General features: G+C 40.8%; 1 protein-coding gene and 1 long non-coding RNA gene across 4 annotated transcripts; one reads left to right on the forward strand and one right to left on the reverse strand.

Annotated features, from left to right (window-relative positions):
- Positions 1-458: 458 nt before the first annotated feature.
- LOC137609188 (Na(+)/H(+) exchange regulatory cofactor NHE-RF2) lies at positions 459-24,632 on the forward strand. Its single transcript, XM_068336030.1, has 6 exons — positions 459-1,080; positions 2,043-2,327; positions 18,020-18,241; positions 21,995-22,148; positions 22,400-22,518; positions 22,615-24,632. The coding sequence occupies exons 1-6, from the start codon at positions 874-876 to the stop codon at positions 22,771-22,773; spliced, it is 1,146 nt and encodes a 381-aa protein (XP_068192131.1). The 5' UTR covers positions 459-873; the 3' UTR covers positions 22,774-24,632.
- On the reverse strand, positions 2,505-5,775 carry LOC137609190 (uncharacterized). Of its 3 annotated transcripts, XR_011038310.1 has the most exons (4): positions 5,610-5,775; positions 5,412-5,465; positions 5,188-5,283; positions 4,744-5,105 (listed from the first exon to the last, which is right to left on the reverse strand). It is a non-coding gene; the product is annotated as an uncharacterized lncRNA (long non-coding RNA). The 3 variants fall into 3 exon arrangements; XR_011038311.1 differs by lacking the exon at positions 4,744-5,105 and adding an exon at positions 2,505-2,917 and having other exon boundaries at positions 5,412-5,775; XR_011038309.1 differs by having other exon boundaries at positions 5,412-5,775.
- Positions 24,633-24,960: the final 328 nt, after the last annotated feature.

The following is a 24,960-nucleotide window of genomic DNA, read 5'->3' on the forward strand; positions in this document are numbered from 1 at the left end:
CTGATGAGTCGGAAAGCAGAAGAGAGGAGACAGAATGAAAGCGTGTTATTGGAGATGGAATAAGCTGTGTCTGCCATTAACATGAATTAATGATTAAATATGTCAAAGAGAACCAAAGAGCTTTGTAATGTTTATGTTTTTTAGTAAGTTTAAGGAGCGGTTGTTCTTTAATGTGACTTTTGAGGCAATGAAAAGATAAGAAAAGCAAAGATTTTTATTTTGTATTTGTTTTATTACAGAGTTCTATGACTCCATGTTCTTTTTCCATTGGCTATCTCGAGAAAAGCTCGACACTGTTGAGAGCACCGCCTTCAGAAATGCGCCCTGATTTGTAGACAACTATCTTCTGCCACCCAGAGGCAGTGTTGGACAATTTAAATCATCTGGATGTCCTCAGAAACAAACAGGTACCGGGATAGAGGGAGGCGCTATTGCGCACAAGGCGCAAGCCCTGCGCAAACTGTAGTAGAACTGCATGCATGTTCCTTTACCATTATTTATGGACAAATGCTGAGTGAGAGGTGAATACTGGAGAGCTCTAACATATTCCACGATGCTCTGTTAGAGGCTCTGAATTCGTGCGCAACGAGCGGTCAGTTTTGGAGACCCCAGCATTTCGTTTCATCTTGACGCAGGACGGACGAGCTGCTGGACTAGTCGTTTTATCAAACTTTAAGTTGCTGCCTCTTGCATTATTTTTAAAGTCTAGAGTTTATTTTGAACGTCACTTTCTTGCGTTACTCTGTTATGGAGGAAAACGTGCGGTTTGGGCAGAAGGCATGTTTTTGGTCTGCAGAAGTTTGAGCCTGCACTAGTGTTTGCTGTTTAACTGTTATATTTGTGCATTGTGGAGGAGTAAAACGACAGTAGAAAATGACCAGCGAGCGGAAACCACGACTTTGTCTGATGGCAAAGGGGGATCAGGGGTATGGATTTCACTTGCATGGCGAAAAAGGGAAGACCGGACAGTTCATCCGCAAAGTGGAGTCCGGCTCCCCCGCAGAAGCGTCGGGTTTACGCGCCGGAGACCGTCTGGTTGCAGTGAATGGAGTTAACGTGGAGAAAGAGACACACCAACAGGCAAGTAGACGTGCATTTACATCTGTGTGTTTACCTTATGGTACAAGATGAAGGTGTGTGAACAGGTCACACTGACTGGCGAGTGCGTAACTATCACGTCAACCAGACATCCACGACCCACTGCAGACAAATAGTCTCTATTTTCGTTTGCATGTAGTCTTGTTTCGACAGGCTTAACTAAACTTTCACCAGTGCACAAATACAGAGACACATCAACACAAATAAAAACACACAAATACTGCAAAGATGTTGCTGTAGAGTTAAAATAATAAACCATTTTACAGCGTCATTGAAGCTCTTGAACAAATTTGCTGTCCCAATACTTTTAATCATGTGTAGCTCAAAGTATGACGGGCCATCATGTTCCTGTCTTGTGACTTGTGTTGCCAGATAGTGATCCATGCCTTGCAAATATCTTTTAGAATATCATGTTTATGTATTTTAATGACAAAAGGCATGCTGTTGATTCTTCTTCATTTCAACTAATCTGTTTCCAACTAAATCTCAAATTGATTATGCACAGTGAGAAAATGCCATCACATGCTGTTTCCTACAGCAGCAACATTTCATCAAATGTTTTGGTTTGTCTGGCAGTAGATAACAAAGTTAATCAGTATCCTTCAGTTTCATGACATGGAAAAGAAAACAAACATCCAAATTTCAGAGGATGAACCAGCAAATGTTTGTAGTTTTGATTTAAAACTGACTTAAATGAGGACATGAAGTGTGATATTTTGGTTGGTGTTTGTCGCTGCACATCCACATGCTTTAGAAACATGTCGAAATAATTTGGGGAGGTATTTTTTTATCATAGACTAGATGCCTCTAGACAGTTTGATGATTTGACTTTTCTTTCATGGATGGAATCTGTAATCTGTTAAGTCACATTATGTGGATGATTAATCATGCTTTGACACTGTGTGTTCAGTTGTGAGTTACACCCATCTCCCACCATTCCACAGGTGGTCCAGCGGATCAAATCCATGGACAACGAGACCAGGTTGCTTGTGGTGGACCCTGAAACCTATGAAAGTCTGCGTAGCCAGCGCCTCACAGCCACAGAGGAGATGGCCGTCCTCGGAGGCAGGCCTCCTTCCTCCTCTTCTCCATCAGCCTCTTCCTCCCTTTCCACATCCACGGTCCCATCCTCCCCCACCAAGAATGGCTCGGTGTCCAAGCAGCAAATCAGACTGAGCAACCAGGTCCAGAAACCCACCAGGAGGTCACCGTCAAAGGCAGCGAAGAAGGTAAGCAGCCAATTCACCACAACAGGACCTGTGTTATGATGTGAGTTACTCTTATTGTCACACCTGTACACTAGCACCAGATGCAGCCTGAGCTGTTTATTTACCATCCTTCTGGTATGGCTTCTTTGCATCAACATCCATATTTGAAGTTTTGTAATCAAGCACAGAACAATTTTGCTGACACTGGCATTGATTTTTGTACCAGTGTGACAATTCAGTGACAGCTTAGGATGATGTTGAGATGCTTTAAGGTTGACTTTTTGTCAATTCATCCCATTCTGTGTCTCAAAAAGAGATGGTGATCAATGCAGTTTGTCAAAACCTCACAAAACTGTTCACAGGATTTAGCTTGAACTGAGGAATACATACGTTAATTATGTCAACATAGCAGAGAGATGCCTAATATGATCAAATGAAGTGATAACATACTTTATTCAAAAGTTCAAAGACTGACCATCATCTCTAAAAATGCTCTTGCCAGGTGATAACCAAATTAACAGGACTGGTGGTAATGAGGTCTGGGTATGTCTTCTCAGCTGCAACCAGTAAGAGTTGTGGTTACTCAGGTTGCTTTTTGTTAAAAATCAATTCTGTAAAAAAAAAAAAAAAAAAAAATTATCATCCTTAGCAGAACAACAGATAAACAACATTACCTTAAATACACAGCTCACTTAGAGATCTGTTACCTCCCAACATAAGAGACAAAAACATATGAAATGCGCAGCTTTTACATCCGATCTCTGGCTGTGTTGTCAACAAAACATAGATAAGAACTTCCAGTGCAACTTTCTGTCCTGTTCCACAGGCTTCCATGCATGCATGTTTGTCTTTGAATGCGAGTGTCCCGAGGGAAGAACATGAGGTGCTGAAAACTGTTAGGTTGTCCATAAGCGCAAGATAAATCAGATGGTGGACACGTCACAAGTGAGGAATCTAGTGGTGAACAACACTGTGAGTGACGAACAGGAAAACCACAGAAATAGTAGATGGTTTAAAGACAGCTGACGGGAAGATTGTCTGAATGCCTTTCTGCTATAAATATTTAATTAATTTGTTTCATGTCATGGTGTCTCATAGGAAATGCTCTGAGCTGATCCCCCTGTGTTTATCAGGCGTACTTTTAGTCACATGCGACTTTATAATTTTCTGTCGTCACTTTATTTATATTGGTTCCTTTTCTGAAGTTGTTGCTTATTTCATGTTGACATAGAAAGCATGTGTTCCGATGAAGATTGTGAAAGATCTGATCAGCTTAGGGTTAGCTTGGGCCCTAACAGTGTTTCGATGACACTGAACTTCTGGTCTCCCTGTTTTCTTAACATCTGTTTTCACTTAGGTTTGCCCTAAGCAAATGTGAGCAGCACTATTTCTACAACAGCAGCGACAGAGCCAATAAGTTCACATGTTAAATGTGTGTATGTGTGTGTGTGTGTGTGTGTGTGTGTGTGTGTGTGTGTGTGTGTGTGTGTGTGTGCATGCGTGCAAATGCTTTAGTGCAGCAATGGCTTTTGTGATCTATGAGGAGAAAATCCCAGCGCTTGGATTGGCCCTGCTGAGACTCAGGAAATGCTTAGACGTCTCTTATTTCTCATTTTCTCTCAGACTTTAACGACTGCATGAAAAAAAAAAATGGAAAGAAGGTTAAGCGGAATGGGCCAAAAGACATTAGCTATGCTAAAGATGGAACATTGGAAAAGAATTTATCAGCTGCAGTTGGAAAATTTGTTTTGAAGTACACACTGTATTTCATTTACACAGAAGTCGACTGACTATAAACTACCCAACATAAATCTTCAAGCCTAAGTGTGGGAGATATTCCACCATAGATTTGAAGACTATTAATCCTGAATATGTCATATTTTTATTTAATGTCTAGTGTGTAATAAAATCCTAAAGGACAGCAGAGGAGTTGAAGGTATCAATAACTAGAAAAATCAGAGCCAAGTATTGCTCTAAATGTCTGTCTGTCTTTCACAGCCGCAGAACTTGGTTTTGTGTGTGAGATGTTTCCTTTTTGCTCATTCTCATCCATCGTAGAGTAAAACTGCCCAGAGACCGACTTCCTTGTCATATTTTTACATCCCGCTTCAAAGCGGTGATGTATTTTAATTGTCAGTATCCGTGTGTGCGTTCGTTCATTTGTGTGTTCGTTCATCCATTAGTATGTCCACCAAATATCTTCAGAACCGTTGCAGATAGAAAGATGAAACAAAAGAAAAACACATTACTCAGGCAGCAAAGGGGATGAAAATGAGATGATGACCATGACCTTGCAAAAACTGGGTCAAAGTCAAACTTCAACTTTTGTACACTCAGGAACCAAATAAGATGGAAAGACGAGAGAAGGCCAGTGTGAGTAAGACCATAGATCAAAGCTATTTTTTGTAGAGAAGTGTGAGAAAACAAATAGAGGAGAAAGAGTTTGAACTGAGTTAAACCCAAAAAATGAGAGCAGCCAATAACAAACGTGCTTCAGCTGTTTGTTATCTACTCAATATTGTGAAACAGTCTGGAAACAGGTTTAAGGGGGTTAAACTACACGTTTTAAATTGCATAATTTTGTAGCACTTTCAAGTCCATTCCATCTCCGTTTGACCTGGTTGTAAGAAAGAATGTCCCTATAGAGAACAGCTCATATTCCTCTCCAGGGGTGCCCAGGAGCAGTGACGGACAAAGAGAGGCACTCTGGTGTGGACGCGAAGCCAAAGAGACGATGTTGTTTACTCCTCTTATCAACAGTCAACAGTTGTAGCTGCAGCCACGGCTTGAACACACCATCTGAAATTATGCACCTTATCTGAGTGTAGTTGCTCGGTCGAATCTAAACAGACGTGGTAAAATATTCATTTTGGGGACGTACCATGTAGTTGCTCAGTCATGTAGCCATAGCGAGTTTGCACATAGACCTATTGTAGAGTTACCAAAATCACACGGACTTCCATCTGTGCAGAACACGCTGTAAATATCAGTGTGCACAAAGCAAAGGTGGTTATAATAAATATAGACTGTTGGGTATAAAAAATTAATGTAATGAAAATGTTTCGGAAAAAAATCAAACAAAACTTCATAATCGATGAGACCCACCGTTCTGTAATCTTCTGCCACAGGATTTCATGTTTAACTAGATTACTTTGGAACCTGACAAATAAAACCAAACTTATTTCTGACAACTAATTATGTCATTTAAAGGTCCTGAAAAAATGACTTTGACCCATTCAAAGTTGAGATTGCTGTCTCTGGGCTGTGAGTAATCGTCCAACAACTGTTCAATAAGATACCGACCTCAGGTTTGCTATCCAGGAGCTGTGCAGGCTTCCTGCAGCTCCTCGGTGTGTCAGTGATAGGTCTCTTTATCGTCTCCTCTCTGTCAAAACAACAGGATTTTTTACAGCCACAGATGTCAGTCCAAGTCCTGAAACCACACACACACACAGCCTATACTCCAGTCACTACACACACATTTACAAAAATGTACATGGTCTCAACAGAAACAAGGGTAGTTATAAGCGTTTCCTGCAGCTGTAATCATTTCCGCATTTGAGTAGTAAAATTCCTAAATTGGGATTTTCTCTGTTTCATGGACATTCATGCTGTAGATTTGTTTTCTGTCAGCCTCTGCATCTTTGGGCATACATGTTTGGGTTCACATAAAATATACCGTGTAAGGATGTAGTGTGTATTCACCCTCAACATTCACCCTCAACATATAAAAATAAATAAAATGATCTAATCAAACCTTTTGTCAAATCTTCTCTCAGTTTTGTTTGCATGCTGCAGGCAGACTGAAAGCGGTTGAAGTCCTAGTATCTTGGATCTTTTATGAAACATACTAGAGTTCTTTTTTCCAATGCCTGACACCAGCATTCACAAATTCCTCCTGTCTGTTTTTTTTTTTTAACCAAATACTCTGTAAGCAAAAAAGAAAGCGACCTTTGTTCTCAGTGAGTACTCCAACCATCTGAAACTCTTTGGTTATAAAATTAATTCTTGAGAACCAAATAGATGGTTTAACTACAGTAATTAGGACCTGTGTCTTAAATTAAAAGAAGGATGGTCAGATCCTGCTGCTCTGGGTAGGTGTCCTGAATCAGCTTCCTCACTGGTTTGATCTCTCATCTCACAGAGAATCCTCTCTTCTTTTATTGTGGAAACAAACAAATGATACCCTTTTTATTATAAACAGATAGCATATACTGTTTTAATGAAATGAAGAGAGAGAGCAAGTGTGGAAATCTCTTTTCGGCCCGTCTCTCCATCGCAAGTTCAGAGCACTTTGAACCAAATTGAAGATCAGGTTAGACTGTTCCTTTGCTGTTATCTCTTCAATTTTCTCTTCAAGTTGATGCCGTTATTTGCTCTTAAGCACAATGGCAGACAGCGTTTAACTTCGTTGACAGGAACAATAATCAGCGCTTCTTTTGTCTGTTCCAGGAAAACAGCGAGAACTTTATGAATCCGGTTTGAGCTGTATCGTCTTACCTCAGCACACCTGAGGCGTCAGTGTTCTGTCCTCGAGCTTATCCTTCTACCCTCTGCACAGACACACACACATACACACACTGACAGGTACATCGACACCAAAGCTCAAGATTAAGTGTCAGGTGTCACTTTCTCAGCAGAACACTTTTTCTAGCTCAATCACCTGTAGCTGTTTCTCTTAGCGTTACAATGAATGAATGAATTAATTAAATGTTTTTTCAATTTTCAAGTGTTGATCACAGAAATCTATTTGGAAAAATCCTTTTGTAGAACTTTTGTAAGCAAAACTATTGTTGAAGGAAATTAACATTATTCACATACAATACACAAACACACACTTTTAGAATATCCTCATACGGTCTAAACATGTGAACTCATGTGTGTTGAGTTGCCATGCATCCCAGCATGTGAGAAGGCAAATAAAGCACAAAGCCAGATGGTTTTAACATGTCATAGGAATGCCTTCCATGCAGACAGGTGGACCAAGGCCACATATACATGTTCCTGGATAGTTTAATGGAAGTTGTGTATTTGTAGGGAGTAATTATCTGGTGTATCTCCTCTCCCGTCTCTCCCCAAAATGTATTTTCCATCTTGGTTAGAGGCGAGGGCTCCACAGCAGACACAAACACATCGTGGTTTTCTGTTGTTATTGTTGTTTTCAGTCACTCCGTAGCCTGATGCCAGGCTCATTGGGAAGTACATGGAAAGGTTTGATCATGGGGACGCCCAGGATCACGGTTAGTATGCTAGAAAGATGCATTCCTTGATTTTAACCCCTCGGTGAATTCATCTAAAGTCGCCAAATTGTATGAACCATGGAGGATTTTGGTTTTTGCAAAGTAAGCCAATCGCTACGGCAACGTCTCCTGTCATAGACAGCTACCTCTCCATGAGGCGGTGCACTCATCAGAGTGTGTGACGCCTCAGCATTTCTTAAATCATGTCGTTTGTGCAGGTTTTGGAGGAAAACCTCTGTGGAGATTCTTTGCACAATCAGTTGGGATTTTATAACAAATGTAATGTGAGCCTGGTTTTAGAGATCGGGTGGCTCCCTACAGAACACACACATCTGTTAAAACAGGCAGAGGGAAGGAGTGTGTGTTTGAGGAAATAGTGTATGTATGGGCTTGTGTTTCCTGGCAGTCAGGATTGTACTGCAGTTTTGGGATGTAAGAAGGACCATCATATATTACTCCTTGTGTGCGTCAAAGAGATATATATGTGCATTTTTGTTGTCACATATGGGAGGACACACTCTAACATAATGAAGCCCTATTTATGTCTAAACACAAGTGACTAAACAAAGGAAACATGAACCTGAATTCCCCAAATTCTCCCTCAGAGGACTTCAGTAAATACTGCAACATGTGTATCTTAAAGAGGGGAATAATTGTTTTTGAGTGAAAAGGATCTTCGTGAGAAAACCACAGTGAACCCAGATTTTCAGGGTCAGGGCAGGAGGTCTTGGGGTCAGGCTTGAATAAACACAAATAGTAACAGTCATGAATCTGTGAGACAACAGGGGAAATAGTTCTGCTGACAGCAAACAAATGAGCAACACACTCAAAGTTTACTACATTGATTTCCAGAATGAAGCACGCATCTTTTATGTTACGTATTTATCGAGTTCTGTCTTCATGAAGATGTGAAGACATCCACCATCAGGATATTTTAAATTGCTCCATTTTGTTTGTAGGGATGTTCTGATGTTACTTTACTTTGTAGTTCTTGTATTCCTGCTACTGAAGCAGCCTTCTCTGGTTATTACTGCCTAGTAAAACAAAATGAGATGATGACTCGGGTCAGGCTGCCTGACATCACCTCCTTGACTTGTTCCTGACTCACTTTTGCATTCGGTCGGGATAATAAGACAAAGATGTTGCCTGTCGCCTCTAATTTAGAGACACACACAACGCAGGAGCCATCTGGAGGGGGGGTCAGCCCCTCAGACTGTGTCACGGAGTTCTAGAAGGTTGTTCCTTGTTCCTGTGAGAAAACAAACAGTGAACATGACTGAAAATGACACTTTGAGGGTTGGACAGTTGCTGTTCAGCTGCTGTTATAACCTGACAGCATGGAAACTGTGTTTAAAATCCTCTTCTATTTAAACTGACTAAAATCCTCCTGCAGGATAGGAAGTTAATATTTAGGTCTCTTTTGAAATTTAACTGTAGAACTGTAGAACTGAAGTGTCAGATTAATTTCACCTCTACATATGTTTGTTTTTTACATGCCTGTAAGCTGGTGAGAGTCAGTCAAAAACTCTTTACCCACATCTGGAGTTTGTCTTCAAGACCCCCACCCCCACCCCCGAATACCAACTGTGTTACATCAAGATGCAGCGGTCCTAATTCTATGCGTGTGTTGAAGAGAAAGTGAACCAGACGGCACAAAACTTTACCTGCATGCTGAGGAAGGGTCACAAGTGGTGAAGGAGGAGTGTGTGGAATTAAGGAACAAACAGGGTGGAATTAGTGAGGTGAACAGGAAAGACGTAGGAAATGTGTGTATAGATGCATGACACATGCAGCCGTGAGTGTCCATGATGCCTGAGAGACGTTGACTTGGCTCTCTGTGATTGTGTCTGTGGTTTAGCGATGCTGACATCAGTAAAACACATTCTTTTACCAAAAGATCAGATTCTGTTTTTATTCATTAGGCAGTTCTACTTTGGTTTCATCTGTTCTCTGATATTTCTGATGGCTGGTCTTGATTTTAATGATTTACACAGTGACAAAATACACAGATCTTGTTATAAACCTGATTTCAAAGTTTTTTTTGTTGCGTTTAGAGCGTTCCCTGGTGTGACCCCAGCTTATCTTCATGATCGGTTATGTTGATCCATACCTACACTCAACCTACCGCATATTCCTCTGAATAAAGCACTTCAGACCATACATTTTATCAGTCAGTTTATTTATTGACTGAACCATACTGACATGATCTGTAGCAGATCAGAATGTCAGTTTGTCATCTTGGAATTATTTTTGAAATAAAGTCTGCATGCTCATTTTGTCTTTCATCACTTGTGTTCAGTCTCAGTCGTTGGACGCTGAGTTTAGGTCGGCTGCAGCCGGGCCGCTGATCGATTTATGGTCTGCCCACACAAACGCGAAAGAGAGTGAGCAAAAGACAAGTTAGTAAGAAAGTCTTCATTAATGCAGATTCAGAAATCCTTGAAATCATAATAGAAATCTTTGTAGCCAGTGTTCTCATGTTTATGAGCTGAGAGCTGTTGGATGTTGGTCTTCAGCCTCACAGATGTGCTCTTTCACACATTTTTTTCGGGGCGCCCTTGATAAATTTTCCCATGCTCAAGTCCTTCAGATATTCAGTTTGGATTTGTTCACAGCTGTGAGGCAGCATTCGTTCCCACTGCATTCCCAAACAAGAACACGTGCTGTTCTGCTGCCTTTCACTGTTCACACATCAGCCTCATGGATCAGTTTAATTGCGGCCATCCCTTTCTCTATTTTAGGAACAGATCTGATGGAGATTAGATAGATGCTTGGGTAACCTGACTCAGGAAGAAGAGCAGGCTTTAGTTCATGGGTATGTGGTGAGGTTAGTGTGTGTCGAAAACGAGAGAGGATGTGTGTGTGGCGTCACAGCAGAGTTGATTCCCTGTAACTGACAGGAGTGGATGATGCTGCCCTGATTGTCTCAAAATATTCTTGGTAATATGACATAATAGAGACAAATTATTGTTGGATTAGCATTAACAATGGTTGTTGATATCTCTGTGAGGTTTTACAGTAACAGAAACAATCAGCTGATTGACATTTTGCAAAAAATATATTCAGCGTTTCTAAATGGCCTCGTTGTAGTTCACATTAATACTGAAGGATATCTGCCACATACTGATCACACAGGCGTGAATACACAGAGAGAGGGAGAGAGAGAGAGAGAGAAAGAGAGAGAGAGAGAGAGAGAGAGGGAGAGAGAGAGAGAGAGAGAGAGAGAGAGAGAGAGAGAGAGAGAGAGAGAGAGAGAGAAGTAGAAAACCTGCAAACATTTAAATGGAAAATAACACATATTCATATATTAACCAGAGATAAAGAGAGAACATTAATAGCAAACACACACATGTGGCAGTGAGGACCTGCTGGATATGTCTTTACTGCCAACAGCCAACAGCATTGAAATGCATGCAAATAAAATGTTTGTTGTGTAATTTGTAGACGGTTGGAAAGTGACTACAGCACAAAATGAATTTCCTTTTTCTTTGTCTTGTGTTTGTATAGTTTCACGATCATCCTCATGAAACGCTCTGACAATGGAAAGTCACGGATCATTTAACAGCAGCCATTATAAACATGCATTGATGTGATGTAGATGCTGACAATGTTCTTTATTCCTCACGTTAGTGCATTTTCATCCTCTTCCTCTTACTGTACCCACAAGCTTTTAGGAGGAAATAGGTCAAGAGGAATTCACACAACAGGTTCTCATGGTAACTAAAGATGAGCTCTCTCACAGATTGCCTGTTATCGGCGTACCACTCTCATATACCTGTTCTGTGCTGCCAAAGCGCTCACAGCAAGGGCTTGTTAACTCTCTGAAATTTTAGTGCGATGAAAGCAAGCTAGAGTCTGATTGCTCTGTTAGTGCACTTCATGTATCCAGAACCAAAGGCCAAAAACACAATGTGAACCTCCGTCTGCTGGCGTCACACCTTCATTTGTGTGCAACGGAGGAATTCCTGGCTCTGTTTTCACTCCTTTACACACTTTGAGTTCTACGTGAGATTTTTAGCTTGTAAAAATACCACTATAGACATGAAAATCTGATGAGCTCATGTTTAAAAGCATTGTTGGGAAGCTGGCAAAAACCGTGGCACAATATGCAGTATTTATTTATTTAGTTTATTTTTTTCGGACATGTTAATATAGCAGACTTCACACCTTCATCACATTAACAACATCAACAACAACATCCAGAAAAAAAGGGCTGACGGGTAGACGCCAGTAGGCTTGTGAAATTCCCGTCCCCCAGAATCAACAAACATCTCTCTCATTAGAATAACGGATCAACAAACTCAGACATTAAAAGTTTTCAACCAGCTCATACATTGAATTTTGACAGACGTTCATACCTTTATCCACTTCCAGGTATTAGCCTTTTACCCTAGAGCTTAACCATGTTTACCTTCTTCCTAGGAACAACAAGGTTTGTTAACATTATAGATAGTAAAAACATGAAGTTGGCCTTGCCAGTGTTCTCCACAAGAATATAATGATCATATTCACCTCTTTCAGCAGACAGTGTTTATACAGGAATTAACCAATTTGTTGCAGACACTTTAGCAGTTTTACATGGTATTATATTGTCAAAAGATATCAACGTGCTCTTTAAGGTCTCAAATTTATTGTTATCCTATGTTATCACAAATACATGGGGTTTTTTTTGTTTTCGGGGTTTTTTTTGTTTTGTTCATTAGCCCATGTTTCTGACATCGATGATGTTGATTTTTTGACTGTTCCATGTAATACTTGACGTGTCCAAAATTGTAGCGCTCCCAATATTGAAGTGACTCTGTTGTGCTGATCTTTGGTGTAGTAACAATTCTTGTCTGTCTTTATTGCTCGTATTTCACCAACTCTTCTGCACTCCTGATCGCCATTGTTTTCATCTGGTCTGGAGAAAGCTCCTTTGTTTTGATGAAGATCCTGCAGTTGTTCATCCAGGTGTTTGTCCAGCCCATTCTTTTTCAGTTGTCAAGCTTTTTTAGAGATATAGGCATTCTTTTTAGTGAGATTCTCATTAATGTAGACATTTTTTCCTTTCAGTTTGACACCTTGTTTCAGAAGAGCAATTTTGTGTTTACGATTCTGGAATGTTATCAGCACTGCAGGTGGTCTCCTACCTCCAGATGGTAATGGGTAACATGTCTCAATCTGGTCTGGATCTACAGTTATCTCCAGATCCCTCGGTTGAGAACTCGCTTGTTGCTCCAGAGATTCAGTGTCAGCGCTAGCGACAGCATTACTGTAATTCCTTAATTTTGATTTCAGTGATGATCACATCATTTATATGAATGCTTTGTTCCAAATCATCCATTCTTAGTTGTCCCTGTTCCAAGACAACAATTCTTCTGTCTTTTTCCTCCATGTCTTTCGGGGCATTTTCTTCATTTCGACCTTCTTTTCTTCCAAGGTGTCTAGCACTGGTTTTAGCTTTTCTTCCAACTTTTTATCAAAGTCACATTATAAATGCATTGTGAAAAACCTATTCCATAATAATCCTGTTGTTGTGTGTCTTTTGGTTCATTGTGTAAAATGCTGGTGTGAACACAATGTGAATCAAAAGTTAAACATGCATTCTGAAATACTATATACTAGATGGTTGGCACAGTTTAAGATGGAACAACCATATAGTTCAGACTGTTGAAAACTACACGATGTGCAGAATTGTCCTTAAACATGAGATCTGCACGAACACTTGCATGCCGCATGTCATGCAGATCGCTAGTTAAACTGGCTTTAACAAAGCTTGTCCAACACTAATTGCTGCTAACAGTAAGAAATATTTGACTGCATGAAGAAACTGAAAAAACTGTTTGCATACAGAACAACGTTTAGTTGTTGAAAGCTCTTCACAGGAGGGTAGGTGTCCATATTCAATCGCTTTAGTGTTCCATCTGTATGATGTGTGTTTGGATCATGGACCAGAGTGCTTTTTATTTAAATTTTCTATTCTGTTGTCTTTTTTTTCATGGATGTATGTCCATTAGAGGAATTATGACTTCATTTATCTATTTAAACCCTTGAAGACATCATAAAACACTTGATGTGTCATAATATATTATGACTGGTGTCATTGTCTGTGAAGACACAAATAATTGTTGGAGCTTAGTGTTGTCATATCAGCATCACAATCCTGTCATGCACCGTGATTCACTGTCAAAATTAATGCTTGTAAACCGGCGATTCTCACGCTCGGTGACAGCTCGGCCTCAAGTTATGACACCTTCTAAAATATGTTGGTCGTGCAGACATTTAAACTAATCACAGTTTCTCACTCATCCTGACAGGCAGCATGACTGTAGTTAAATGACAAAATGCATCAGCATCTTTGCCCGCATCATCCGATATGTAGATCAGCAGTTCATCAGTTTTTCCCACAGCAGTATAATGCAGATGTGTTTCATTGTTTTTCTCTCTTTTAGCTCTATTTTGCCATTACTTGGAATTTTGTTTTTTCTTAAATGAAGATTAATAACATAATTTCTTAATGATCTGATTTCTGCAGGATGTCCCGTAGAAGAATGAAACACAGGAGGTTGTAGAGATGTTCGCAAAAAAACGCAGACACAGTGTGTTGTTGTATTTCAGTTGTCATTTTGCTGCTGTTTCTCTGCCGGCTATTTGTCAACCGTGACATCGGTTCAGTCCCACGGCTACTGCTGTTTGTGTTTCCCCAGCATAGTGCTTCATCACAGTTTCCATTCGGTGTTCCATGTTTAATTAGATTCTGTATATAACTCCAGTTTCAGTGGAATCGAACCAATAACCTTCTTGCTGTGAGAAACGCTGAAAAGGCTGAAACAGATTGATTTTTTTTTTTTTTTTTTGGTGTGTCATGATGACCTAAAATGTTGCAAGGTGATTGGAAATCATTTTCTGATGATTCTTTTTTTTTTTGATTGATTTAAATGATCGGATAAATTTACTTTAGCTGTTTTTTCAGCTGTTTCAACACTGTAGACTTATGAATATTTCCACACAGCAACTGGAAAACAGGGTGTCGCCTCCAGTAGAATTTTTCCATGCAGAGAAATGACATTCAAAAATATTTCAGGTCATGGATTTTTCCTCAAGTTTTGGAAAGTTATAAGACTGTATCTGCGCTACAAAACCAAACCTAATGAATGTTCTTTTAGTTTAACTGCAGAATGGATTTTCCCTTAAAATCACTTGACATAATAGTTTCTTGTTTATTTAACATGCTTCCATTTTTCTCATTTATACATATAGGCTTGCATCTTTTTCTTTAACTGGTGCCGTAATTGAGTAAAAGCACATATAACTGTAGCATCAAAGGCTGTGCATGTAGAAATTTAATTTATAGGCTTTTTTCATACCTCATGAGCTCTGCTTTCACCCAACCAAACTCAGCAGGAAAAACTGCATACTTTTGTCACATGAATAGCAGCACACAATCATGCAAGCATGTCCAAACACACTTCATTGTGTTGTGGGCCTGCAGGGACCTGGTGAACCTTGGATATGAAAGGGTTAACAGCGGTCATGATCCATTCATCGCAGTAGGCCACCGCTCAATTATTCAACAGGTTGCGATCAGGTTTCCTCAGCTCCCAACGCCACTGCCGGCCATCGGAGGCAGAGTGAGAGACACATGTGCCTGCATGCATGTAGAAAAACAGACACAGTGTATAGTCGTGTAAACTGGTATGTTCTCATTCTCAGACACTCATGTCACCAGTGGCCCCAGTAGGACTCGCAGTCACAAGCTGTTTTTCTATGAAGTTATGTATTTGATGATAAATCAGTTTTATCTCCCGTTTTTTTTAAATGCCAGGTTTTTTTAATACAATTCTAACACAAAGTGAAGATTTTGAAACATTTAGATATTTTTTTGAGTCAGACTTTCACAGATCAGTCTCCTGATCCGTGTTTGTTCATAACATAGCACAGAGAGGTACGTTAGTACAGCAGGTCTGTCAGGCTTTGGGTTTCCGTGTTTAGGGGACTTATCTGTGTGACTTGGACTTTATTTTGAAAGCCATCTGTCAATAGTCATCTATCTAAAGCTGCATTATTATCATTGCTTGTAACACAAATCAGCTGGAAATGCTGAAATCAGCTAAAGAAATTTTCCTTTAGGTTATTTTAAATAACGATCTCCAGTAGATAACACTCTCTTTGAAGACATGAACTCATCGGCTCCTCGTGTGTCCGGTGAAAACAAAAACATAGACGCACCGTTCAGAACTAATGATGGCAGCATTTAGAGAACTCAGACGTAGCTGAGTGTTATCTGTCCTGTCCTCCACATGTGGACCAGCAGGAACAAAGGCTGATTGTCACAGACTGGAGGAATTCATAATGTGGCTCTTTTGCGCGTTTTGAGTGCTTGTGGTGTGTGTGTGTGTGTGTGTTCGTTTGACCGTAACATTTTACTGTCAAAGTGAAATATTCCATATTATTTTCCTGAGCGCAGCCCTGTGAACGTGTTTAAAGGCGTTGCAGTCAAGCGTCTATGGAAAAAAAACATGGATGCTGTGTTTTCCCGCTGCTGCTCCTCCCTCTGGAACTTTTGTTCTGATACTGATAACCAACCACTTTCCTGACTGCAGGAAAGTTTGCTGACAAAAGGGGAAAATGCTCGGTCTCTCTCACTCATCGAAATAGTTTTCACCAAAGCCACGCGGTTTTCACCGACCGGAGTTCAAACAGACACAGCGGCTGCATTTCAGTTGATGGTCAACTGGGCCTGGAGAGGATGTGTGGTAACTCCAGGTGCTTTACACTTCCACCCTTCATCCATCCATCCATCCATCCACGTGTCCTGTTGACCCCAGTCTTCATGATTGAGGTCTGCAGACAAAAATCAGTCTTATTCAAAGTGATTGGATGGTACGGCCTCCTGGGGGCGATTAGATTAGAGGCAGCTGGAGGTGGGATTGGCATACGCTCACGCCGGTCCACATAATGACTCCCAGCTGTACTTCTCTCAGTGTTTATGTGAGAGTTCCACTTCAACCTTTTTCCTTACGGTCTGTCATCTTGATTTTTGTCCACCACTCTGTCTCAGTTTCTTTGTTTATGTGTCTGCTGTCATCCTGTCTTTCTAATCTCAACCATTCCTTTTCTGAACTCACACTAGGTGCTTCTAATTCTCTATCCCTCCCACACACTCTCTCCCCCCTACTTATTCCCCTTTGTCCCTACTATTTTACCCTTTTCTCCTTTCACCAAGATCCCAGGATGCAAACTGATTTACTTTCAGATAGTGGTTTATATAATATTCTCCTCCCTGTAAAGTGAAGGCTCTCTCTCTTGCCCTGGCCAAGTCACTGTGTGTGTGTGTGCGTGCTTGCATGCGTACGTGTGTGTGTGTGTGTGCGTGCCTGTATGTGTGTCTATAATGGAGGGGTAAAACTGGAGATGTGGTGATCAAGCCCGTATTTCATTCCTTAACTGGACCTGCTATAATACTAAAGAAAAACAGTTTAAAAAAAGCCGTCCTGTTTGTTTCTGTCAGAATGAATTATAAACCATCGCCTCTCTACACACTACAGCACATGCATCTATTTTCCTTGCTCACACTCTGCCCACATACTCCACGTGTATTTTTATCAGGCACACGTTTGACCGTGACCATCTTCACACAGGCAGTTAAAATAATAGAAGTCTCATGTTGCATGATATACTGTAATTGCAGATCTATGTATGCAGCATGTGAACTGCATGGAGATTCATTTAGGCCCCCTAACATCCTCTCTGTGTCTGGCAACTACTATAAGTTGAGGTTACATTGCTGGCCTCAACACATTTCTCCCAGTGTGCCCAGTGTGTAGGTGGCAAATCAGCCTGATCACACCGCAGAGCTGGAGGCACAATTATACAGGTTTCATAAATGTCTCCATGCAGGCTGTTAGAAATGTCACTGATGTCCTGCAAATGTACAGCTTCAATCCTGACAGAGATTTCCTACGTATGAAACATCTATTCTGCTCTTTCTATTCAGCTGCAACTGAGTGACAGCACAGAATGAAAATATAAAAGGAGGATAATTCTGTGTCCAGTATGCCGAGTGAGCTTTTTATCTGGCTCACAATACATCAAGTATTATTTTGTAAAACTGCATCGCCTCACAATTCACAGATTAATCATGCCTTTCAGACATTTTCATAACACCTACCGGCTTGAAACGTGTGACTCAGAATTGTGTTATAGTAATGTATTGTGTTCTCATGAACAGACACCACAATACCATCATTTGTTCATGCTGTACCTTTTAAACATTTTAGCAATGTTGGTAACAGAGGTTGGGCATATTTAGGAAACATTTATGATACTGTACAGCCTATATATTGAGCAATGTGTCAAAAATGCCCCAAATATACATAATTATATTATAAATATTATATATAAACACATGGTATCACATCTATTTGAGATGCTGATTAACTTTTTTTAAAATTTAATTTCATTAAGAGTAGCACTTTTCTCATTTTCTCCCAGGAGGCCCTTGACGAGTCAGAAGCCCACACCCAATCCCATTCACGAACCCAAACCGACCAATCGGAGCTCGCGCCCCGCCTGTGCCACCTGATGCGGTCTGAGACAGGCTACGGCTTCAACCTGCACAGCGACCGATCCCGACCTGGGCAGTACATCCGCTCCCTGGACCGAGGGTCGCCCGCAGACCACGCCAGGCTCCAACCACAAGACCGACTGATCGAGGTAGGACCTAGGAGCTGAGACGAGGAGCAGCTGACAGGATGTTTCAGCCCAGGGACGTAGTCCTGCAGGAAATCCTGCAGCTTACCCTGACTATCAAATTCAAATCTCCTGTTTGATTATTGCATTACCTTTGTTATTTTGGCCACTCTGTACTAAAGTGTGGAATGTAGACAAATACATTGTTATGATACGAACACATTTTGTACAGTCAAGGTAGACATCAAAGTCTTCGCCAGAAGAAAAGAACAAAATATAAATTTTCGAAAAGTATAGAAAAGTATAGAAATACATGTCTAAAACTTTATTTAATCCGCACAACCACACCTGATCAAACACAAGTGAGGCTTAATCCACACTGTCATAGCGGTTATTTTAAAAAAAAAAAAAAAAAGGCAGGAGCAACGCTAGTATCTGATTCTAACAATAACAGGACATGAGGCCTGGACTCAATCTTCACTGCATGTCAGACTGCAGAGGGAGAGGAGACCGGTCACGGGTTAGAGGCTGCAATAAATCAGTCTGAAGCAGGGACTGACAGAGGGGGAGATGTGAGGGGGTTGGAAGAGGTGGAGAATGTGTTTATCTATGTCTCGTCTTATAAAGCCCAGAGGCAAGCCGGAGTGCGTGTGTTGGATGAGAAAGAAAGAGAGCAGCAGAGACCAAGCATGTAAGGATAAAAATGAAGATGCAACATGTATTCAAGTCTTCAGAGGGGTGAGGAAATGGGTGAGAGAGTTGGTGTTCAGTCAACGTTCATCCGGTTAAAGGAATGATGTTCTGGCAGTTGTGTCGTTTTCATTGTAAACAGTTTTTGACAAAGTGCGCACACAACTTTCACCCTTCATTCCCATGACCTTTGACCTCCCTGGCTGTACATCAGGGTCCAGACCAGGCTGAACAGGACAGGGAGCAGAGGTCAAACACAGTTCATGCAGGACTCCAGAGGTTGCAGGAGATATCAACACAACAGCTCCACATTTTAATGAGTAGGCATGTTGGGTTTGTATTTGCATGGAACGCAGCTTCCTAATGTCATTTAATTTAAATGACTCATCATGACTTTTAATTTTAATTAGATTATTATGGTAAATTTGAAACAGTTGTTCTGAATAGAACACAAACAATAACCAACCAGTTTATACTGTACATGAATACTAGAGCACCAGTACTATCTCATTTCAATTTTGCATTCTAACTGATAGCCGGACCGAGTATTAATGATTAGAAGACTTTCTGTTAAAAAGGTGTCTCAAATTGATTGATGAGTGATGGTTTGTGCGGATTGGCTGTCAGGTTTCCATCAGTCTGCCCCAGGGCAGCTGTCGCTACACATGCAGTTTACCATCACCAAGTATGAATGAGGAGTGAATGAATAATGGACCCACAGTGGGCATTTTGAGTGTCCAGAAAAGTGTGATATAAATGTAATCCATTATTAATTCATTGTATCTAAGGTTTGTGTACTCTATCCTAAAGGTCACTTATTACTTTGGCTGCAGCACTCCCCCTGTTTCCAATCTTTATGCAAAGCTTTGCCAATAGCTGCTACATGTTTATTTACCTTACAGATATCAGGTTGCTCTCAATCTCCCATCTGAACTCTCAGGAAGAAAGAGAGTCGGCATGATTAAAAAATGTCAAAACAAGATATTGCAGTCAAAATCTTTAGTACTGGAGTTGAGAGACGAAAACCGAGGTTGACGCTTAATATATTTGGTTTAATTTTAATGCTATACTTCAGCATAACAAGATGAGTGATGTGTGTGTGTGTGTGTGTGTGTGTGTGTGTGTGTGTGTGTGTGTGTGTGTGTGCGTGCGTGCGTGCGTGTGTGTGCAGATAAATGCAGTTATCTCAGACCATGCATCAAGACAGTTTGCGTTATCTGTCAGCAGCTTGTTAGAGAAGTGAAGGACCATGACAGATGTGTCTCCCGCTCACTTGCTCTGTGTGTGTGTGTGTGTGTGTGTGTGTGTGTGTGTGTGTGTGTGTGTGTGTGTGTGTGTGTGTGTGTGTGTGTGTGTGTGTGTGTGTGTGTGTATGTCTCTCTCTCTCTCCCTCTCTCTCTCTCTGTGTCTCTCTCCCCCCACAGGTTTGCAAAGAAATTAATTGATACATTTTTATTCACAAACCATATATTGTGTTCTTAAATTACTAATTTTCCTTTATCAGCAATCCCCCTCATTTATGACAAACTGAGCGGTTTTTACACATAAAATAAAATGTCTCACCATATGCTATAACATTTGCAATCCCTTCTGTCCATCATTCAACAAATACATTAATGTATAAATAATACATGCATGTATCTAAAATGTTTAATTTTATCAGCTGATCACACACACACACACACACACACACATAGAAATATGCCTTAAGGTGACACTCACTACCTTTGTGTCTCTAACAGTATACACATGAGCACCAAGAGGTTTCCTAAAGAAATAACCTCATGAGAAATGAGCCTCTGCCCTGTTCCTACAACATGCATTAATTAGCCCAGTCAGCAGAGTGCATTGTCTTGTGTGGGATGGACTGTTAATGAAGGGTTGTGAAACATGGCACAACACCTGGTGTTTTGTCGAAAACAAACATGTTATTCACCCTCTGTTAAACTCTGTGTGTGTACCTGTCTGTCCTCTATGGGTCCTGGACAATGACACCCATGAGAGGTTTTTGATATGACAGATTAGAGAACCTCATTTTCCATCTGATGATTCCACTTCCTCTAAGTAATTTCCATCATTTTAGTTCTGTATTTTATTTGTCTCGTCCCTGGTAGACCCCAAATGACTGTTTGCATCTCAAGTCATGTTTTGTTTTGGGTTTTTTACATTTCATTTACCCTATTTATTAAAGGGTAAATTGATTTTTGGGTAAGAAAAAAAATACTCATATTTGCACTTTGCTCACATCTAAATTATGACATCTCATCATGTCATAAGAAATTAATTTTAAACAAATTTCCCCTCACGACACCTGAAACCAGCGGCATAGCCACAGCTTCAGAGACTCATCAATAATTGATGGTACATCAACACCAACTTGGCGCTGTGCTAAACCTAGCCAAGGTCTAGACAAAGCTGTTGAAATAAAGATCTGCAAAACCTCATATTGTCTGCATAAAACTAATAACAGGTCATTATGTTTTGCTACTGAGGCGTAGAGGCGAAGGCAGTGGACACAAACACATATCCAACATGTCTCATTGATCAGTTGTTTCTCAGTGTGTTATGATTTTTGTGTCTCCTTTAAGAAGCAGATTTATAACTCTTATTTCGCTACATATGAAAATTCCAACAGCTACCTGAGGACAAGAGTTTGAGTGTCACTGTGTAGAGGGGTCCAGGTGCTCTGACAGTCATTTTGAACTGAACGTTGTCGGTTCGTTTCTCTGCAGCTCCACCTACTGGATAAATGAGGTAGCACAGGCTTCGATGGTTGTGTAGTCTGGCAATGCAGAGTGATGGAGAATTATTAATTTGTGTTATTTATTTAAAAATGTTTTAAAAATATTTTTTTAAAATATTTTAAAATATTTTATTTAACCAAACTAATGATACCGAGAGATTTGATTACTCCAACCATTCATTAGATAGTTAGCATTTGGGGAGAAATTAGACATTAAATTAAACATTGAATACACTCAACCATTTACTTTCGATGGAAATTATTTACCTCAACAACTAATTTTACTGGCAGGAAGCAGTACACAAATGGATGGCTGGATATCCTCTTGTCTCTATGCTCTCCAGGTGAATGGCGTGAACATAGAAGGCATGCGACACGCAGAGGTGGTGGCCTTCATAAAGAAAGGTGGAGATGAAACGTGGCTGCTGGTGGTGGATCCAGAGACAGACGAATACTTCAAGAGGAAGGGGATCATTCCTACGGTCAGCCATGTCAAAGGTAGCGTGACACTCATAAAAAAATATGTGTATAAATGTGAACTTCAGTAAGTCATTGTTGACTGCAATGGTTATTGATATGACTATAATTAATGAATGAATGTTAAAATATTATTAAATAAATTGTGAGGCTTCCGTGTGTATTTGAACATGAGATATGCTCAAAGTTGCTTTGTTATTTTCTTAACTCAAGATTTAAAAGCTATTGCTTGAGTGTAAAAAAAAACGTCATTATGTATGAATTACTTTCAGACTATGATGGTCCATCCATATCCAATGGCTCCACCAATGCTCGGATAAATGGCAGCTCCAGCACACAGTCCATCAGGTCTACGCACTCTGACCTCAGCAGTCAGGGCAACAGCACGCAGGTGAGGGTGGGCATTCATTTACAGGGAGGTGTTGGGTCTATAAGTCCGAACCCTCAAACTTTCTATCTGTCTTTCCAACATCACTGACACCTGCAGCTGGCTGATGATGAGGGCCGACGGTTGTCAGACCCGTTCGCTGAGATCGGCCTGAGCGCGACAGCGGCAGAAGAAAAGATGAAGGTCCATGCCAAAGAAAAGAGAAGGGCGCCGCAGATGGACTGGATGAGGAAATATGAGCTGTTCAGCAACTTCTGAGACATCCACCTCCGAGGACTCTTCAAACACAGAAGGACAGAGATGTGAACTCATTGCAGTCTTTCGGGGCGGTTGAGTTTGTGTTGTTGGAAAACCTCTTTCTTAACGCCACTCCTCAGAGAAAGAACCATGAGACAGCTGAAGATATTGTGTTCCTGGAATTAAATGTGACAAAAGGCAAATGGATTTTACTCTGGAGCCACTTTGGGAATTCTTTAAAAGCCACGTTTCTGCTTCGAAATGACAACTGACTGTAGAAGCTGTGTACGCTTTGCTAAAATCATACTATTCCTATACATGTGTTTCTATTGGCTGGAGTATTAGAAACACGTTTTCACAAATCTACCTAAATGTTCATTAGTTTTTCTTTATTTTATTCACCCTATTCTCCCAAACGTAGAGACTTGTTTCATACAAATGCGGGAGAAAGTTATTTTTATATTAAAGAATATAAACACCTATAAACAACAGTATCACATTATTATGCACCGCATTTTAAAGAGTTCACGGACACTGCGACATTTATGATTGTGAATATTATTGAAGTTTTGGCCAATCAGTCTGAGGAACCCCAGGGTTGACAGAAGAACACTGTGTAAGAGTGAATATCTCCACCTCGGGCCACCGTCGAGCATTTAAACCAGGTCTAGTGATTCCTGCACGTGTACACCATTAGACAGAATTAAATGATCATCAGTACCGCTTTATACTAAAGGAAATTAATGTCACTCATGGTCCTTAGCATTCTGCAGGAAAAAGTGTATTCGTACCTCTTTTTCCAAAGTGCTACAGTGAATACAGTATGTGGACAACAAAGGGAAGCACCACTAACTTTAAGTAAGCAATGGAAACTGGAGCGTGGAAGAATGAGAGATTTCTCAGGGCTAACGGCATGAGTCATTAAATGAGTCATTACTGGCTTCATTTGTACGGTAGAGGGCAAACTTACACCATAAATAGTGGCCCTTTTCCCACCTCAAACAGAGGAGATATTTATCCAGGCCATGAAAGGCTAACTTCCTGCTAAGGCTTAAGGGCCCCCCAAAAAAGCCCCCATTATGGCAATACATGATATAAAAAGTGTTAAGTGTGCTGCAGATGTGATGGGAGATGGATTGTGTTTTACACAGAGGCAGCCTAGATATTTCTACTTTAAGCTAAGCTAACTGGTTGCTAATGGCAGCGCTGTATTAAATGTACACATAGGAGAGTGGTAAAGATCTCCTCATCTAACTTTCCAACAGTAATTCCCAAAATGACATACAATCCCTTTAATTAAACTGGGACCGGAGCCAGGAAAGAGGGGGAGATTAAGGCTGAAAACTGCAGCTATCATATTTGAGGCTAAAGTTGGGGTGAGTGGATGTGAATGTGAGTGGAGTGTTAGCAGGTTGTGGGGCGGAGGGGGTGCAGGAGGAGCACAAAGTGAGATCAGAGATGCTCTGGAGGATCTAGGGGAAGAGACGATGGGAGCCACGGAGCTTAGTGTGGATTATTACTCATGCAGGGACAGCTGGCGTGCACATGCTCGCACACATTTGGAGCATATGTATGCAGGTCCGTGTGCAGAGAGTGTATACAAGTACCGTCCTGCAGTGCAAGTAGTGCTCATGTATGGCACTCCAACAAGTGGGTCTGCTCCTCTGTCATTTATGTCGACTTATGCATAACCGTGTACTCCACATGAACATTAATGTTCATCTTTTGGCACCAGCAATGGGCCTCAATCTGTATGATCTCACAGCAGAAGGTTCATGTGAACATGGCTGATCTATGTATGTACAGTAAAAGCATACAGTATATATGGCAGGTTGCATTTTTGTCAATAAAGCATTAGAACAGCGAATATTTTGAACATATTGAACTGTTTTTATCGTCTTTTGTGTAGTTTTCCGTCTCCTGTATGTTTTCCTTTCCTCAACAATATCTCTCATTTCCTCTTGTTTCCTGTCGTTTTCCCTTTCAACGCCCTCTCCTCTCTCCTCTCTCTTCTCTCTCTCTCTCTCCTCCTGGCTGAGGATTACGCCAGTTTCAGTTTTAGCCTGATCACCACCAGCCAGCTGCTGCCGTGAGCGCTCCGGCCACACAAAGGCCAAACTGTGCATTTGTGTGTAAGTGAGACAAGTGTGTCTGCACTTTGGTGTGTATCCCTGGTGTCCACGTTGAAATGTACAGTATGTGCAGTAT

The sequence above is a fragment of the Antennarius striatus genome, chromosome 16 (genome assembly GCF_040054535.1).
Source record: "Antennarius striatus isolate MH-2024 chromosome 16, ASM4005453v1, whole genome shotgun sequence".
NCBI lineage: Eukaryota > Metazoa > Chordata > Actinopteri > Lophiiformes > Antennariidae > Antennarius > Antennarius striatus.